General features: G+C 42.0%; 1 protein-coding gene and 5 non-coding genes across 8 annotated transcripts; 1 reads left to right on the top strand and 5 right to left on the bottom strand.

Annotated features, from left to right (window-relative positions):
* Positions 1 to 593: 593 nt before the first annotated feature.
* Positions 594 to 667, bottom strand: TRNAI-AAU (transfer RNA isoleucine (anticodon AAU)). Its single transcript has one exon. It is a non-coding gene; the product is annotated as a tRNA-Ile (tRNA).
* A 581-nt stretch (positions 668 to 1,248) lies between these two features.
* Positions 1,249 to 1,320, bottom strand: TRNAA-CGC (transfer RNA alanine (anticodon CGC)). The gene has a single exon. It is a non-coding gene; the product is annotated as a tRNA-Ala (tRNA).
* Positions 1,321 to 2,193: 873 nt separating this feature from the next.
* TRNAK-UUU (transfer RNA lysine (anticodon UUU)) lies at positions 2,194 to 2,266 on the top strand. The gene has a single exon. It is a non-coding gene; the product is annotated as a tRNA-Lys (tRNA).
* A 5,939-nt stretch (positions 2,267 to 8,205) lies between these two features.
* HMGN4 (high mobility group nucleosomal binding domain 4) lies at positions 8,206 to 14,837 on the bottom strand. 3 transcript variants are annotated; one of them, XM_077143868.1, is made up of 4 exons: positions 14,396 to 14,504; positions 13,758 to 13,861; positions 11,714 to 11,759; positions 8,206 to 9,913 (listed from the first exon to the last, which is right to left on the bottom strand). In XM_077143868.1, the coding sequence occupies exon 4, from the start codon at positions 9,856 to 9,858 to the stop codon at positions 9,586 to 9,588; it is 273 nt and encodes a 90-aa protein (XP_076999983.1). In that variant the 5' UTR covers positions 9,859 to 9,913; positions 11,714 to 11,759; positions 13,758 to 13,861; positions 14,396 to 14,504; the 3' UTR covers positions 8,206 to 9,585. The 3 variants fall into 3 exon arrangements, with proteins under 3 accessions (XP_076999983.1, XP_076999984.1, XP_076999982.1); XM_077143869.1 differs by having other exon boundaries at positions 8,206 to 9,918; positions 14,396 to 14,478; XM_077143867.1 differs by lacking the exon at positions 13,758 to 13,861 and having other exon boundaries at positions 8,206 to 9,918; positions 14,396 to 14,837.
* On the bottom strand, positions 14,746 to 14,818 carry TRNAV-CAC (transfer RNA valine (anticodon CAC)). The gene has a single exon. It is a non-coding gene; the product is annotated as a tRNA-Val (tRNA).
* Positions 14,838 to 15,411: 574 nt separating the features above from the next.
* TRNAR-ACG (transfer RNA arginine (anticodon ACG)) lies at positions 15,412 to 15,484 on the bottom strand. Its single transcript has one exon. It is a non-coding gene; the product is annotated as a tRNA-Arg (tRNA).
* Between the last annotated feature and the right edge of the window lie 3,632 nt (positions 15,485 to 19,116).

Raw genomic sequence — 19,116 nt, 5'->3', positions numbered from 1 at the left:
CAAGGCTCAAGGAGATACACAGTTGAGGTGTGGAAGGTCGGTTTTGGCGGATTCAGGAGACGTAAAATCAAGAAATGGAACCAGGAGGTTGAGAGGCAGGGCAAAGGAGATTCTGGAGAACGGCGGTCATTTCGTGCCTGAGAAATCCAGGCAGCAAGAAAATCCTCTCGGGACGGTACTTCCCTCTGGGTCTGAGAGGAGTGCTCTCAGCTGCGCAGACGGAGAGACGAGCCTGTCTCCTCATACCCGCTGCGCCTCTCAGTCACTCAGGAAAAGTTTAACTAGGTTTTCACATTATTTCGAGGGCAAGTTCTGACCACTAACTACTGGTGACATTCTCTTTCCTTCGAATGGATTTAATTCTAACCTCTAAGATGTGTTTAAAGCAAAGTTTTTGAGCACACTGACTTGCGAAAACCGGCGCTCCTGGATTGCATAGAAAGGTTTTGATCCAACAAAATGTTACTTGCATCAAATCTAACTGTGCGTCTTATACAGAAATTTTGGGGGAAATCGGTTTCCCTTATTTTCGGAAAAGAGGACAAGAGAGTTAAAAACGACGGTCACTGCTATGACGAAGAAAAAAACGAAACTGGCCCGTACGGGGATCGAACCCGCGACCTTGGCGTTATTAGCACCACGCTCTAACCAACTGAGCTAACCGGCCGACCTGACAGGAAGGCTTGAAAATTCTTCAGAAGAATTAAGAAGCATTCTCGGTGTTGCTTTCCTACTCCCAAGGGTTTGGCGCATTCGGCCTGGTGGGTCCACGCCCATCTCAGCTTCATCTTTTCTTAGCCTTTAGTCCTAGTTTTTCGTTCCGTGATGCAGTGACTCGGGGCCAACAATACCGTCTCCTCCCGCGCCCCAACTCCTTTTGTATTCTCAGAACCAAGTTTATTTCTGCCCTACAAGCCAGCCCGATACCACGAATTACCATTCACTAGCACATCCTGGGCAATTGTCCAGGTCGCTCCTCTTCGGACATTCTTCATTGCTTGTGTTTTTTTACGTTACCGTTTCCATTTATTTCAGATAAAGATATTCCAAAATATCTAAGCAATTCTGTTTACCTCTCTGCATATACAGTTCTAGTCACAGGGAGTAAAATAATGTGGCAGGACATTAATAAACAGTAGGATAAAAAATATAATGGGTTGACAATTTAAATAATATACGCATCCACAACAACACGATTTCTGACTAGTACGCACACGATTTCTGAGTGGAGGGTAAAAACGAGGAAGGTGGAGATGCCGGGGATCGAACCCGGGGCCTCATACATGCGAAGCATGCGCTCTACCACTGAGCTACATCCCCGTCCTTCTACGAGAGTCGTATGTGTTTCTCCTCAATTCTTTCAATACCGTTTTCCCTTCTGCAATGAGAGAATTTGCCCAATGTTGAAGCTGAAGTTTCCTTTATTTAATCAACAAAACCTGAAATAGTTAGGGGGCAGCATTCATCGATCTTCCAAGCAGCAGAAACCTTCAAGCCATCAGACCCCTGCCAAATACTTAACCTATAGACCCTGAAGACAAAACTACCTGGAATTCTGATAAGGAAAAGGAGAGTGGGCCACTCCCTTACAAGCCTCTTTCTTTCCTTTTTCATTTACTCTAAAGGCAGTCGAGACCCAGCACAGGACCAAACAGCCCCTTCTGTCCCTCCTTCCACATTCGGGTGTTCAAAATGCGTCCTTGAAGAGGTGGTTCAAGTACCAGCATTGGATAGACTTCCTTTGATAACTTTGCTCCTGCTCCGGATGAAATGGGTTTGTTGCTTTGTTTTTGTTTTTAACCTTATTTTGTTCATTTGTTTGGGCCCAAATGTAGAATATTTTAGACATTTCTCTGAGAAGCAAGGGAAACGAAGGCCAGCATTCTGCTTGTTCCTGATTGGGCGTATACGTATAAAGTACACGTATATATATATATATATAGTATGTATCTCTATCTATATATACAAAGAAAGAATTTGGGGAGACTTTGGAAGTAATGTAATATGGTTAGAGTTCAGTCTTTAAAAAGGCTGTCTTGTGCCTGAGTTTCTGTGCTAATTATGTTATTAACAAGCATTTTCGGAACGGCTAGCTCCGTACCAGAATTGCAGCTGAACCTTTACAATAAAGTTCTTGTTCAAAGCATCTGGTGAGTTGCCCACAGGCATGCACGAAATCCTCCCTCAGCATGAGCCCGGATAGCTCAGTCGGTAGAGCATCAGACTTTTAATCTGAGGGTCCAGGGTTCAAGTCCCTGTTCGGGCGGCTATCCGTTTTGCCTCCCTCCAATTCGTTCCCATTTTTATCCCAATAAATTTTGAGAAACTAAACTCGATTCGGAGAGTCATAGGGGAAATGCTGAGCACCGCGTAGAACCCCAACTATAGGACCTTATAGGAGCCTTATGAGAAGCTGAATGGAAGCCATACCTAGCAAAAACGAACAATACACAAAGCAAAACCCCCATTTCATCCAGAGAGGGAGCAAAGTTATCAAAAGTTAAATGCTTTCTTGAAAAGCCACAAAAGCGCAGAACTATTCTCTCTTCCCTACATTTGAGTGCTCCTTACTGACTCCCTACTTTGCTCAGCCCTGGAGATACCCAGGTAAATTACAGCCATCGTGCCCTCACTTAGAACTCAGGCCCTGAGTTCTATAAACACATTTTTTTAGGCCATGACCTAAAGTTGGAAGTTTAGTTTACTTCTCCACCACAACATGTAACAGAACCCAAAGTCTGAGTGACCCAAAGCCAAAAGTCACCTAAGTACACCAGTACCAACATCAGGTCTCTGCTCTGCAAAAAACAATGAATGAAACAAAATGTTACCAGGATGAAGTGTTACCCTTGGATTAGTACTTACAGAATTTACCACCCAGCCCTTGTCTGAGCTATGCTTGCTTTCAGAAGCTAAGCTCAGAAAGTCATTCCATCTAACGTTTGCCCCAGCTATGCTGGCTTTCAGAAGCTGTTCTCAGGAACTAAGCACAAGAAGCCAGTAATTACAAGAACACTGTACAGACGAAAAGTGCAAAAGTGCTTACTGCAGGTGGGAAGAGCAAAGGTGCTGAGTGGGACCATTTGCACATACCTAAGCCATGCCCCCTCACCTCCCTTTGGGGAGAAGGTGCCTTTTAGATACAAGTCCACCCGTCTCCATTCTTTGGCCAAAGGATAAAGTGCTGTTTTATTTTACCAAACCTGGTTTTGTTCTATTGGTGTGAGCAACACCGAACAGGAGATCCACTTTTGGTGACCAGCCCAAAAATAATTGGTAACAAAAGCAGAAATTTCAGGCTAATGTGTCCAGAAGATAGCAGAGAAATTAGATTTTCCCTTTCTATTAAAAATCATCAAATGAGCTACACACCACTAAAAAGAAATAACTGAATACTTGCTGGCTGTTGTTTCTCAGCACAGTAGGCAGCATGTCAGTCTCATAACTGAGAGTCTTGAGCTAAGTCCTCAGAGAAAGTATAGCATTTCTCCACAAGAAAAATACTATAGAAATCACCCAGTGTGACTATTATTATTATTATTATTGCTATTAGAGTCACATGAGAAACCTGTGCCTATTACCTTATTTTGGTAAGACCACATAACTGTAGAAGAAAGCTTTTCCTATCTCTCAGGGTAACTCAAGTTCACTTGTGACTCCAAAGTTTCTTTATAATTCCTTCTTAAATAAAAGAGAAACTTTCATTAACTTTAAATATAACAGGGTGTGCTGGTTTGGAAGGAAGTATGCCCCCTAAGAAAAGCCATGTTTTAATATAAATTCCATTTCATAGAGGTAGAATAATCTCTATTCAATACTGTATGTTTGAAACTGTAATGAGATCATCTCCCTGGTTGATGTGATTTAGTTAAGAATGGTTGTTAAACTGGATTAGGGGATGACATGTCTCCACCTATTTGAATGGGTCTTGATTAGTTTCTGAAGTCCTATAAAAGAGGAAACATTTTGGAAAATGAGAGATTCAGAGAGAGCAGAGAATGCTGCAGCACCATGAAGCAGAGAGTCCACCAGCCTGTGACCTTTGGAGATGAAGAAGGAAAACGCCTCTCAGGGAGCTTCATGAAATAGGAAGCCAGGAGAGAAAACTAGCAGATGACGCCGTATTTGCCATGTGCCCTTCCAGCTGAGAGAGAAGCCCTGACTGTGTTCGCCATGTGCCGTCTCACTTGAGAGAGAGACCCTGAACTTCATTGGCCTTCTTGAACCAAGGTATCTTTCCCTGGATGCCTTTGATTGGACATTTCTATAGACTTGTTTTAATTGGGACATTTTCTCGGCCTTAGATCTGCAAACTAGCAACTCATTAAATTTCCCTTTTTAAAAGCCATTCCGTTTCTGGTATATTGCATTCCAGCAGCTAGCAAACTAGAACACAGGGCAACTCTCTCTCACAACTTTTTAAAATTAGGGGGTGAAGAGGTCAAAAGATTGAATATTACTTTCAAAATGATTCCAACATGGTCTCAGAGAGTGTGCCAAGTGGTAAAATAATAAATGTTGAGCTGCCACACCTTTTGGGAAGATGAAGGACTTATCCTTATACCAGGAATTTTGAAGGCCCTTAAAAATATGTGGTTAAATGAGAGGCAAAAGGCTCCCCTTCTGTACCGTCTTTGGGAAGTTTGGGATAGAAACAGAAGACAACCACTTGAACTTTTACATTTAGCAACCTGAAACTTAGCGGGCAGGAACTCCAGCCCTACTGTGCAGGTTGTTGTCTGCACTCCAGCAACAAGGTGCTTGATTGCTTGACAGATTTACCAAGGATGTTACTCCAGTTCCAACAGTAAAGAATTTAAGTTACACAGCTATAAAATGGCACTGTAGTAACAGACACATCACATTTCCAATCTGTACCATTCTCCTGATCTCTAAACCTGTATGTCTATTTGTCTCCATTAAGTTGAATATCTTCAAACACCTAAAACTCAACTACTTAAAACAGAGCTCATTGTTGTGAGATAAATCTCCACGGGTCTCGCATTTCTATGCATCTTGCTGGTGAGGCACTGACTCGGCTTTGTTCTGGATTCTCTCGTCAATGGGTGGGCATGCTTATAAAAGAATTGGGATCCCTAAATTTAGAATTTCTCTTCTTAATACAATCCATTGTATTTTCAGATATCATCTGGCCCTGTAAGATGATATGGCATTTATATGAATTAGAAGTAGAGAACCAGAGCAAAAATGCTGGTAATCTGTCTGTGAATAATAAACTGTCTTTTGTCTCTGACCTGGAGTCTCATGTATTCTACCAGCATCCATGAAACTGCGGCAGGCTAACTTGTTAGCTTGCAAATTGGATAAAATCTCAGATCCTTCACATTTCTTAACACTCTTCAGTCCTCCCTTCCCCTCTTCTTTCTTCTGTATTCCCTGTGGTTACATTCGCATACATTCAAAGCTAGAAATTTGAGTGCCTTCCCCAACACTACTTCCTTTCCCTCACAGCCCCACCCCCTCCATCCAATCCATTGCCAAGTCTACCTTTTAAATATTTAAGGGGGAGAGATGCAGGGACATTTGTGAAATGGTCTTTCCTTCTTTACTCCCATCCTACCAGCCAAATTTAGGTTCTTGCCATCTCTGTGGCAACAATGGCAATTGTCTTCTCATAACTCCCTTTTTAGCACAGTGGGCAGTTGAACAGTGCATTCCCTGGAAACTTCTACTTTCTAATCTTGAATAAACGAGTACATTTTACAGGCAGGAAGCCTCCGCTTCCAATATCTCCCTTCCCCAATTCAACCATACAGAGGCAAGATGATGCAGAGGTTTTGTAAAATGCAAATCTGAACGGGCTTCCCCCAGTCTTAAAACTTTCCAGACAAGCAGGGTAAAATCTAATATCCCTTGCAAGGGAACGAAGGCCCTTTTTGAATGAGCTATGCCTCTGATTGTTCTCCTCTCTTTATTCCCTTCTTTGTTCCTTATGCTTCTTCTAACCTTAACCTACCTGTGGCTTCCAGGTCAGTGGAAAAAAAGGTCTGGGCACTTTCAAGGGGTCTTCCGAACAAAGGTCATGCCTTCCTTTGAGGCCTTTCTTGGGAGGATGGATGATTAGGGACTACAGAATCAAACCGGAGCTTTCCCTTTTGTTTTTTCCCCTTTCTGCAGATGGGAGAGCTGTTGCCCTTTCTCTGAGAGTGGAATGACTCCTCACTCTGGTGAGGGCACACAATCAAAGCTCTATAAATGTTTGCTTAAAACAGATGTTCCTTCCCAAAGCCTGCCTTTTTTCCCCCTTTTGCTATCCTTGCTCCATCCCCTATACTCACCAGATTTATTACCCTTCCTTTATAGCTCAGCTGGGGTGTGTGATAGCACTCTTTTAGTTCCCAAGTCGAACTGACTGAATTAATGGACTGAACTGATTTATCTTTGTACTCCCATCACATTGCCCAGCACAGCTCCTTGTACCTGGTTTGTGAGATGCAATTATTGCATGAAGCAAAGAGTACCTCTCAGAAGTAGTATTTGGGTTCTTCTCTCGCCGTTTGTCTTGACATTATTTTCCCTGTACAAGGAAGAGTTTTACGTAATTTTGTCCCTAGGAGTACAGCATTCCCTGACACTCCACTGAGGAATCTTGAGGTGTTTAACTTTCAAATGAATGATTTAATTCTCAAATGATCACTTCTCAATATCACGCTTGCCTAAAAGAAATTTGAACAGGAATGAGAGTAGTAATTAAATTACTAATACCTAGGTTTATGGAGGGCTTTCAACGTGTCAGGCAGTTAAGCTCTTTTGCAGTGTCTCTTAACTTGGAGACTGGAGAACTTGGATGGGGAAAAATTTAGCCTAACCTCTGAAATTTAACATTTGCTTCACTTGTGAATATAGGCAACAAACCACTGTCAGAGGGTAGTAGCTGTGGCTTTATCACCAAGGAAAATCATAGATATTTTACCATATTATAGTTGTTACAAATATCTCATACTTGGCTATTTCAGAATTACGGGAGTTATGAAATGGGTCTTTAAAATATTAATAAAGAAGCACACATATGCATATTGAAAATTCTTTTTTGATTATTTTTTCATATAGTTGTTTTTCTTGTAATTGTTTCTGAATTTTTAAAATGCTTTTAAAAACATATTTCTGAGGTCTTCATCATGTGGCCAGAGTGCCTCCTAGCACTTAAAAGGTCCTTGTGTATATTCACTGCCAATCTCCTTCTACCCAAATTCCATCAAAGATGATTGGGCTAAGAGCCGGGGTGTGAAGCCAGAGCAAAGGTCTACAAGTGGACTGAGGAAGCAGTACAGGGAGAGAACCCCACGGCCCCCACTTCCCACCTCTGAAAGGATTGATGTGAGTCCCAGGGGAGTAGGGACTAAATGTGGGACACTAAGGACCCTTCTGGGCAAAGCCTGTGGGCTTTTCTAGGTCATTTTTGTGATCCTGGTTTTCAGACCTGGAATCCATTGGAGAGTTTTGAGGAGTGACATGGTACATTTTAGAAGCATCATGGTGACCACTGTTGAGGATAAAATGGAGAAGGACAAGGGCAAATATGGTTAAATAAGGTTCCCTCCCTCTTCTTTCCAGCTTTCTGGGACAATGCCCCAGTTTTGAGGGATTATCAGTCATCACTCTTACCCACCCTACCTCTAATCCAGCCACTTTTGCTTCCTTTTATTCTTGTTTAGTATGCCAAGTACATTTCCATGTCATCTCTTTGCACTTCCTATTCCCTCTACTGAAATGTTTTCCTCTCAGAATTCACATCTTTTGTTCTCTTACTTCATTAAGGGATCTGCTCAAATGTCATCTCACCAAGAAAGGACTTACCTAACCATCCTATCTAAATAGCACCCTCTAACATTTCTTGCACACAAATGTATTTATTTTCTATCCCTGCTCGCTAGAACATAAGCATCATAAAAACAGATTTTCCTTTGTTGACTGGTGTATCCTCAGCACCCTGGCAATGCCTATTAGTATAAAGGAATAAAAAGTATAAGGATTGAAAAAAAACAAAACAAAACTGCTTGTATACACAAAAGATGACTATTTAGAAAATCTGAACCAAACTGATATAAGAATTAACGAGTTTAGCAAATTTGCTGCTTACCAAAAGCCACAATAGCATAAAATAGAAAATGTAATAACTAAAACTATACCATATAAAATTGCATTAAAAAGTCTAAAATCTCTACAAGTTAACAAAAGAAGATATTTATGGAGAAAATCATAAAACTTTATTGACATTTAAAAGGCCCAAATAAATGGAAAGCTATACCATGTTCACAGATTGGAAGACAGAGTTTTTGTTTGTTTAATGTAGAGCTTGTCAATCTAATTCTAGAAGTTTCATGAAAGAGCACTTGGATAAGAAGAATCAACATACTTCCAAGGAAGAAAAATTTGGTGTGATGTTGGGGGTAGAGGTGGGATTTACCCTCTGAGATATAAGGAACTTGTTCTAATGCTGCAGTAATCAGGAGCGTTTATACCGGCCGGAGGTTAGTCGGATTGATCAGTGTATCAGAACGAGGCCCAACAACAGACCCACCTCCCTCACACCACCCCCCTCAAAGAAACCTGGTTTATGAGAGTCAGCATTACAGATCAGTAGGGAAAGGATGAACTTTTCAGTAAATGGATCTGAGGCAACTACTTTCCATATGGAAAAAATATTAAACAGGATTTCTGCCTCACACTTTTCACATAAATCAGCTGAGGGTAAACTAAGGGCAAACGTGAAAAGCAAAACTATAAAACGTTTACAAGTCAAAACTGGAGACTATCTTAATGACATCCAGTAGGAAATGATTCCATCCCCTCTCCAAGCCAATTTGTATCTGGCTCTGTAAGTTACTTTACAAAAGTAGTCATGTTACTTCCAGGGCAAGGCAACAATTACTAATATTTTACAACTTCCAAACTCCCCTCCCCCAAAAGTCACTGTAAAATTTAACAAAGTCCTTTTTTGCTGCTTTCAGCAGGAAAACTTTTCAATCTGGGTGGCCATTTCACATGAAGCACATAGTTTAAGAGCTATTCATAGGGCAACTTTGATACAGAGGAAATGAACTAAAAAGCAGGATTCTCAGTGGGGCAATCCACGAACTAAAAACAGGAATCTTGGCTCTTTTGAATGACACGATCTTGATGTCATCACCAGAAATCTGTACTGTCTGAGCGTTGTTACCTAACACAGTTGCTTTTGGGGGTGCCAGGGCCTTATCAACACACTTGTCTCAAGTCTATGCTGATAGCATCAGGGAAGGAGAAGAGAACATGACGTTTTCTTTCCCCACATGACAAGGATTCTGTGCCAAAATGTTGAAGAATTCTTCCTGGGAACCAAGAACAATCTTCCAAATCAAAGACAGAAAATTCTATTTTCCCCCATTTCGGTATGTCTTCTGAGTTTCATAATATTAAAGGTATTTGACCTTTCTACAAAAGACAACATTGTAGCATTCTGTGTGCTAACAACAACAACAAAAAGATAAACCAAATTTCTACATTTTTATAAAACTTGACTAAAAAAACCCCACAGTATTTCAAACAATAGTCACTACAAGTACAAAGCTATCAAAAATGTATGCTTCACTTGGCATCTTCAGGGCCTTCCACTTTCTGTGCCTGGGCTGTGGAGGCATCTCTGTTTTTTCCAGGGTTGTTCCCATCTTTGCCAGCATCAGCTTTTCCCTTTCTCCCTCTGGGCAGCTTCTCTCCCTTCTTTGCTGGGGCTTTTTTAGGCCTGGGCTCTGGTTTTGGAGGGGCAGGTTTAGCAGACAACCGTGCTGATCTCCTCTGTGGCTCATCCTTCCCCTTTGCTTTGTCACCTTTAGCATCTCCTTTTGCCTTTCTTTTAGGCATGGTGGCAACAGTGGGTGGCTTTGCTAGTCCAAGGGGTGCTTCTATGTCCCTCAGGCTGCTCTGGAAAAGATTTCATTAACAGGACACATAAAGTATAAACCAAATAAGGAAAGACTGACAAAATTACATTAAAAGCCAAATTTGACATTATTAAATTTAACTTGTATTTATCAAAAAAATACCATTAAAATAATAAAAGATAAGCTACCAACTGTACAAAGATATTTGTAACACATATAACTGACAAAGGATCAGAACCCATAACATATAAATAACTCCTATAAATCCATGAGAAAAGAATGGTGAATGGACACATGATAATATGCTCAACCTCATTAGTAAGATGGGAAATGCATATTAAAACCACAGGAGATAACATTTTACAACCACTAAATTGGTGAAAGCTAAGGGTCTGAAAATATCAACGGCTTAGCAAATGTGGAACAATCAAACCACACATTTACTGCTGGGGTATATATGCATATAAATTAGTATATTCACTCTGGAAAACAATGTGGTGTTATCTGAAGAAATTTTATTTCTAGATGTTATCTAGAGAAAATCCTGAGGGTGAGCATAGGAGCCCCCTATAAAAGGAATGGGTGGGGACTGACTCCACCTCCTAGCTACCAGAGCAACTGCCCCATACCTCCCAGCCAAGGTTTCAACAGACCTCAACAAAATGTCATCTCAAATGGGACATGTCAAGGAAACCATGATGCTTACATTTCACAAATTTGCTGGGGATAAAGGCTACTTAACAAAGGAGGACCTGAGAGTATTCCCCAGATTTCTGGAAAATCAGAAAGACCTCTGGCTGTGGACAAAATAATGAAGAATCTGGACCAGTGTCAAGATGGCAAAGTGGGCTTCTAGAGCTTTCTTTTTTGCTAATTGTTGGGCTCACCATATGTACACTGACTACTTTGAAGTACACAGGAAGCAGAAGGGAAAGTAGGGAGAAGCAAGGAATTAATTCTCCCCACCTTCATGAGGATTATCTGAAGAATCACTTAAGGAATTTGCCCCACAGCTTCCCTCTAGATAAGGATTTGAAAGTGCTTAGAAAATGTACAAATAAAAAGCAAGTCCCATTTGATAAGCACTGGAATAAAAGTCAATTAATTTTTATATTGTTTGCATCCTGTTACCCTCAATAAGCCAATTTCTTTACTAATTGAAAAAAAAAAGAATGGTTGAGAAGAGAGAGCTGTTCTTACAACAAAGGAACCAATATTGAGAGCTATTTTATGGCATTAAAATCACTTCTATTCCAATACTGGGGTGACTTAGTTTATGCCTACTGTCCTAGCATAATTATTAACAGTGTTCTCTTTCATTCTCAAAAATGTCCCAGTTGAGGACCGGAAGCCGTGGCTCAGTGGCAGACTTGTCTGCCTTGCAGAAGATCTGCGTTAGATTCCCGGTGCCTGTCCATGTTTAAAAAAAAGAAAAAGTCTCAGTTGGACAATAAACGATAAGGTCATTCTTAATGTTTTGCATATATGGCCTTTTTATTGCCAGAACATGAGAGAGGAAACCAAAGGGTGAGTTTTTGTGCTAGGACATACTTCCCCAAAGAATAAATGCTCTATACCATTCTCCTTCCACCTGATTTCACAATTGCTTGCCAGCCCATCCCCAGGTGTGGGAATGCTCACATAGTCTGTTTCCTGGGCTCACTGTCCCTCAAGGTTGATTCCTTGCAATCCATCCCAAGCAGAAAGGCCATGATCACCATGTGTCAAAGGCCAAAACACAGCAGGTGACAATAAAGATAAATTCAAGGAAAATGGGCCACTGGCTGGATGCTGTATCTTAATACACGAAGATGGATTAGTTCCTTGAAACTCACCTTTAACACGCTGATCAGGAGATGAGGCAGCTGACTCTCCAGATACCTTACAAATGTAGGAAAAAGATACACAAATAATGAAAAGGGCCAGAGGATAAAAGGTTATTTCCATAACGGCCAAGGAGGAGTGGGGAAGGAGGAAAGCTGACCACACAGTGGCGCTAACTTAAATTATTTGCTTAAGTAACAAAACATAAAAGAGCCATTGAATTACAAATATTTCATCATGCTTTTGTGGAAGAATATTATTAACTGACATATAAATATTGCAAGTAATTTTTATAACTTTTCAGGATTCAGAGATGAATTTCCATGATATCACCATGACAAGAAATTAAGACTGATACTCTTTGTAAAAATAACACTTCCAAGAATAAAATTATATTAATGTAGAAGTTAGTGAAAGTTCCAAATCACACATCTTCACCCTGTGCAGAACTGGACTGAAGTCTTATGAAAATATTCAATTTACCTCATTTAACCAGATTGCTTGTTTTATAATGCAGAAAGGCATCTCTCCCTCAGCAGCTGCAGATCAGAGAGAACATCTGCTCCATCCTGGCTTAAAATTCTTTTGTTAACTATGAACACTTACATTTTTTCATTACAAAAAGAGCAGTGGAGCTTAAACTAGCAGAAATAACTTTAAACTAATAGTGAAATAAAAAGCAAATAGTATTTTTCTTCTGCAATAGAAAAATGCCTATGCTGAGTAAGATTAGCAGATGTGGGTGTGCTAAAATCTCCTGAGAGATGAACTTCTGAGAATTTCCCTGCTTCAAATAATGTACATAATACACTGATCTCTGTCCTTAGAAATAGGGACAGAATAGGGCAAAGACCTTAGCAACTTGGGACAAATGTTGGATAAGACTAATTTTGAACTCTCGTTCATCTCTAAAAATCCTTTTCCCATGGTTTTGTCTCTTTCATAGAAAGTCTGTCTAGGAATCCATGGAGAAAATCCCATCTCATTGAATAGTTATACTCCCACCCCCATTCCCAGCAAACATATGCAGGGCACATATCAGCAGCTTCCTCTTACTCCCTCGGCTATTACTGATCTGGGTTTCTAATCTGGGTCCTAGTTTCAATCCCAAGCCAGAGTTGCAAGCCACACTTCCTTTGTCTCTGTTTGTGGCAAGATAGTGCCTTGGGTTTGGAGGGCAGACCTGCAAGAAGGTAAGTGACATCAAGCTTAGAAAGGTGAAAATAAAGGATATAATCAAAAAATAAAATAACATAGAAGACTGTCTTTACGTGACAGTGTGCTAGAGGAGCAAGGAGTTACATGGTGTCAATCACTTTTCAGTGTTTGCTCTACACCTTAAGTACTACTGATACTGGGGCAGCATGAGCTTCCATCTGGGGTTAAATGGAAGAGGAAGAGGGTGGAAAGCATGTTAGGAAAGGTAAGAAAGGACAGAATACCTAAAACGGTAGGGTTATAGCTGTATCCTGCCAGAATGCACCTCATTTGAAAAGGAGTAAACCATAAGCGCCAAACACACTGTCACCCTTCTACAACATGTTGGCTTGGGGCACAGTCAGCTTTCCAGCTAAAGCACGCCTGCCTAAGGGCATCAGAGAAAGGTGTGGAATAAATCCGTCATCTCCCAGCGACCTTCATCCCCTTTCAGAGTACATTAACTCACTTGTATTTCTAGGTGGTAGTGGGGGGAGGGGTTAAACGAAAATGCCTTAGATAAAGTGCTACAAGCATAGGCCCAAGTTTATTATTCTGCTAACAAGGGACATGAAAAAAGTCTGGGTCATTTAGAGAAGGTATGAAAATGGAGAGGTGATAGGCTGCGAAAGGGAATGCCTTTACAGCAGCCTGTTTAAAGAAAAAGAAAAAGAAAACAGCTCATTAGATAAGAATTGAACTTTCTTTTCTTACGGTTATAAAATTATAATAGTCACATCAGTGAATAGAGGGAACCTAGAACAATGTGGTCTGAAAGGCCAGGGTTGGCTAACCCACAGAAATACTAATAATAGTTACATTAATAGAATATCTATGAAAGAAATCCCGAGGATTTACCCGAGGCTTTTAGGTGGAATTATAAGACATCTTTCCCACAAAACCGTCTGAATAATCCAGTTAACATGGAAGCAGGCCACGTGTCCGACAGCAATCAGAGCCACCTATAAGAGGACAGGTCCTGGTTTTAAACAGGTGCCACCAGTACCATTTCTCAAGTTGCAAACCAAGACGCAAAATCCATAGTTAGCCTTTCTTTTCAATTCGGGATCCTTTTTTTCTTTTGACGAGGAAAACACAAGGGCAAAAGTGGTGGAAGCCTCGGCCGGCTCTTCTCGATGGGGGTTCCCCGAAGGTGACGCCCTGGAAGGTGGGGAGCGCAGCCCCAGGCGAGGCCGCCCAAATCCCCACCACAGCTTTACCTTAGCCGGGCTGCGCGGTTTAACCCTTTCAAATCCCCTTCTTCCCTCCCTTTCTCTTCTCCCCTTGGCCCCTTAGCCTCCGCGGGGGCTTCTCGTGCCGGTCAGGCCGGCCGCCTTGGTCCGCCTCGGGGTCGGCAGGGCGAGGCTGTGGGCGACCAAGGCCCCTGCTGCACGACCAGGGCCAAACTGCAGGAGGGTCCCAAGGATCTGGAGGACGCGGGCTCACCCGCTATTTTTCGGGGGAGAGTGTCACATTAGGTTACGCGAGGCACTTACCCGCGTCTCGCGGCACCACGGACCTGGTCGCGCGGATGCCGTGGACCTAGGCAGGGAACAGCGCGGAGACCCGCAAGGCGGGAACAGGAAGGCGAGGGTCGGCTAGGATGCGCTTCCGGAGCCGCGGGGGACCCAAGCCCGCTCCAGGCGGGAGAGCCAGTTGTCCGCTCGCGAGACGTGCAGTTCTCCAGGCAGCCGGGCCCCAGGCCCCCCCGACTCCCTGCATAGTGCCGCTTCAGCTCCGCAGTCCGAGCCAGCAAGACAGGAAAGGAGGGAAAATGTGTAAGAAAGTGTGGGAAAAAATTTTTTTTTAAGGAAAACATCAGGAATTAGTCTTAGAAGGCTAAAGTTGTTTCCGCCCGGTTTCGAACCGGGGACCTTTCGCGTGTGAGGCGAACGTGATAACCACTACACTACGGAAACCCTTCATGGGTGGTGTTGTGGCCTTCCATACACTTTGTGAATCGTGACCTTTCCACCGCCTTCTGGGTAAATTGGGGTTGTGTTAATTTGTGCCCCTAAAAATACAGAGTATATTGATGTACACATGCCTCTGCACCTCCTCTCAGGACCAAGTCTCTGTTGTGTTCAGTTCCAAAGCCAAATGCATAGTAATTTATGAATTATTGTTTTGCAAATGACTACGTTGGGGAAGGGAATGAGAGAGGACCCAAAAGAGATTTTAATCTCTCTGAATGTGTTTCCTCATTATTATCATTATTGCTCAAAGTGAATTTCAGGCCTAAATAGTTTGCATTTTGCTCAACGATTGACTTAAGTGTGATCGTTGAGGTAAAACGGACGGACGCGGCAGGGGCAGAGTTTTTCTGGCTGCACTTTGGTAGGCGCCATGGTAGGGTCGTCGCAGGACTTCTGCCCTGCAATGTGGCAATGACCCCAGGTCAAGAGGCTGCTCCTCAGCTCGGAAGACTTCCAGGAAAAGGTTACTTATTACCCTCGGACGGAATTTCTTGCGTTTTTGACCTGAGGGAAAACTAAAGTGCAGCTGCACAGGTCGAGCCAGCCAGGAGTCGAACCTGGAATCTTCTGATCCGTAGTCAGACGCGTTATCCATTGCGCCACTGGCCCCACGGATCGGCTTCGTGGCCGCAGAGGTGTCTTCATTACCCAAGAGTCGGGGGAGGGGTAGCTGGAGACTTTGGCCCCGCAGGACTTATCTTGCAGCTGGAAGCTGCATTTTTTCCCCGCCGGCCTGGACGCTGACAATTAGCGTTGACGGAGACAGTTTAAAAAACATTAAATAAGTAAAACAACGGCAATAAGCCGTTGGAGACAAAAAATAAAATAGGGAAAGGGAATAGGACAGTCCAGCAGTGAAGGAAGGCGATGAACGAGGGAGAAATGTAGTAGAAGCTGCTGGAGGGTGACAGGATTCTGACTGTCTAGTCTTTTCCTGTGTTGTTACAAACAAAAAAGGAAACATTTGCTAAGCACCCTCACCGACCGTTCCTACTACTGCGGGGCCTACATCTCAGAACTTGACACCCTTAAAAGGAGCATCCTCAATTCGCATAGGGGAGTACTCATTCACTTTCTCATAACATGTCTTGTGTGCCTCTGTTCGTTTAAGTTCCTATATTTCTGAGAAGGACTAATTATCCTCATGCCTATAAATAGGCTACTAAACAAGAGTGAAAATGCCTGATATAGAGGATATCAGTTCATATTCAGATTAGAAATATTAGTTGTAAATTCATAAGGTTGCAACAGCCCTTAAGGAAAACATGCACGTTCTTGCTCTTTCTCTATAAACGTCAAGGTAGACCCAGCCGTGGACTCCTGCATATTGATCATCTAGGGCAGTTTGGTAAATGTGGACGCCATGTAAAGAAAAAAAGATAAATGCATAAGATTTGAAAAAGAAACCAATTATATTAAAATATGTTATCAAAATATTGAAACATTGTAATATAGTAAGATCTGTGCTTCTTTAGTAATGCATTGAATAACAAGATCCAGGAGGGGATCTGTGCCATTTTGAAGCTGTTGTGTATCCAGGAAAAGCAGGTTCTTTACTTCTGATTCAATATTGTTGGGTGGCATCTTTTTAATTGTTATTTCCATGGAGATGTGACCCACCGAATAGTGGGTGGGAACTTTTGATTAGGTGGTTTCCTTTCTCCATCCACTCAGGATGGGATTGCTTACTTGAGTTGACTAAAAGGGGAAACATTTCAGAGAAACCTCAGAAGTGACAGAGCTGACAGAGCCAACAGGCGACCCAGATGTTTGGAGATGCAGATAGAAAATGCCCCCCAGGGAAGCTGTTTGAAAACAGAATCCAAAAACCCCAGCAGATGGCAGCCACTTGCCTTCCTACCTGACAGAGTCTGGACCTATCCACCTTTCTAGAGTCAAGGTGTCTTTTTATAGATGCCTTAGTTTGACATTTTTATAGCCTTAAAACTGTAAACTTGGAACTTAATACATTCCCTTCTTAAAAATCATTCCATTTCTGGTATATTGCATTCCGGCAGTATTAACAAACCAATATAGGGTCTAATAAATACCTTCAAAACAATAATGAGCATAAATGATACTTAAAGAAATCTGCAACAACTGTAATTTGATGTGATTTCCAATAGTAATAGAGTCAAAGTCTGAAAAAGCACTATGGTTTTTTGCCTATAGTCATAACAGAAAGAAATGCAAGTTTTCGGTAACAGGTTAGTCAAAATAAAAATTTACTTTCCATCCAAGTTCATGGACTATCCCCTTCCCCATAGAAGCAAGAGATTTATGTTCCAAAGAGAAGTTTGGAAGCATAAATGACTGTGCCTGAATGTTCAGAAACAAAGCAAACAGGGGTACCTCTGGGCTGGGTTTTATCCCTATCCCACGCACAGGCAGGGAGGCCAGATCCTTGGGCCTCCATGGAAGTCTCAGGTATCAATCAGCACCCCCAAATCCAGCATCAACTCAGCTGGCCAGAGACTTTGTCCACATTTCCACATCTGCTCTTCTCAATGCAAGGCAATAAGATGTCCTTTTGTCTTGCAGGTTTTGAAGGCCTCTCTTTGCTGCTTCAGATTTCCCAATCATGGTCATCACGTGACAGGAGCATGCTTTCACTTTGTAATTGGAGAAATTTCGACTGGGTCTTTTTGTTGTTTTTGGCATCCTGTTTTTCCAGTCCCACCTTCTAGACTTTCCTTCATTATTGAAGTCTCCTCTGTGTCTGTCTCAGTCTTCTGTTCTTCCAGGTACATGGAAATCTGCACTGCCTGCCACTCCGACACTTCTTTATATTATTGTCAGCATTCGTGATACAGCTTTCTTCAACTTCTCTAATTTAAGATTGAGGAGCAGAACCAATCTGAGTGATCCTTCCTGGTCACACTGGAAGCTAAGTAGAAGATAGGGTTTACGCCTAGATTTCTGGAAATAGTTACCAAAGGAATGGTACAAATGGAAAGTCTTTATTTTCTCCCAGGACTTGTCTCTAGCTATTTAGACAACTTCTTTGACTTCCTAGAATTTCTGTGTGAACTTTGTCAGTTGCTGATAAGAGGAAAATTCAAACCAAATACTACTGGGGCTGCTGTCTGGCTGAATGTTTGCCACTATTTGGTCAACACCATATTGGTTGTGGCTGTGCTGTTTGTGATTATATTGGCTTCAAGGGCACTAATAATGTGATGCCTAGTTTATAATTTGGAGAAATAGGTGTTTGTTTCATTCAGTCTCAAACTGAGTGTTTAGTTCAGAGATTCAATCTTTTTATGAAAATAAGAAATCTAGCAGAGTTAGGGGCTTTTACTTTTCCCCCTATCAGGTATGTAGACACAGGTCAGTCCCAATGGCTACCTTATAGTGTGACAAATAAATCTTTCAAATATTGATACAGTTTAGAAATATTGAAATGGTGATTTCAACATTATCACCAGGACAATAGATCTGAAGACAGCCAATCATAATTACAGGTTTCTCCTAGGAAATTTCTTTGGCAGCCTCACCACAATTTGTAAACTCTTAGGAATTTCACTAAACCCTTTGTTCAAAATATATTTCCAAGGACAGATTTATTTTAACAAAGAACAGAATAAGTTGGGGACAGTTGTAAATACACAAGCCCTGATGAAAAGACAGAAATTCTTGTGACTGCTCTCAATTTGACACCTAATCAACTCAGATCCTTTGGACAAGTTTTATGAAAAGAAAGCTTCTCTCCCTCTTAGCTGCAGTGGAGAAAGGACTTCTTTATCTCTTTCCAAGACTAGGTTACTAATTATGAAGTATTGCATTTTAAAAGACCGACTCCAGAATTCTGTTTTGCTAGTATTATAATCAAGAAGTAGACCTTTGGAGCAAATTTTTCTGAGAGTAGTGGGATAAGGAATGACTAGAATTTTAATTTAAAACAGTGAAATAAAGAACATACAGCTTGCCTCCTGCAGAGACCAGTTGTTGTGGGGGGTATCACCCGGGGGAGTGTTCGGGGTAAATGTGGCCTCTTTTCCCATCTTCCCTGGCCCTCGGGGCCCCAGGTCATACTTCCCCAAAGTAAGGATGACATTCATCCTGCTTCTTGCCCTATCGGATTTCTCTTGCACGCCCCGAGGGGTTCAGGCTTACGGTCGCGGCTCCCCCTTGTCTCGCGCGAAGAGCTCCCGGTTTTTCTTCAGCTGTGCCGTTCTCAGGTCTTTTAGGTCGAAGTGGGGATTCATCTTGAGGGTGTGGAGCAGTTTGGGCTTCGACAA

Source organism: Tamandua tetradactyla, chromosome 25, assembly GCF_023851605.1.
Source record: "Tamandua tetradactyla isolate mTamTet1 chromosome 25, mTamTet1.pri, whole genome shotgun sequence".
Taxonomy (NCBI): Eukaryota; Metazoa; Chordata; class Mammalia; order Pilosa; family Myrmecophagidae; genus Tamandua; species Tamandua tetradactyla.
The sequence above is the reverse complement of the archived record's forward strand: the minus strand, read 5'-3'. Positions and strand labels throughout refer to the sequence as shown.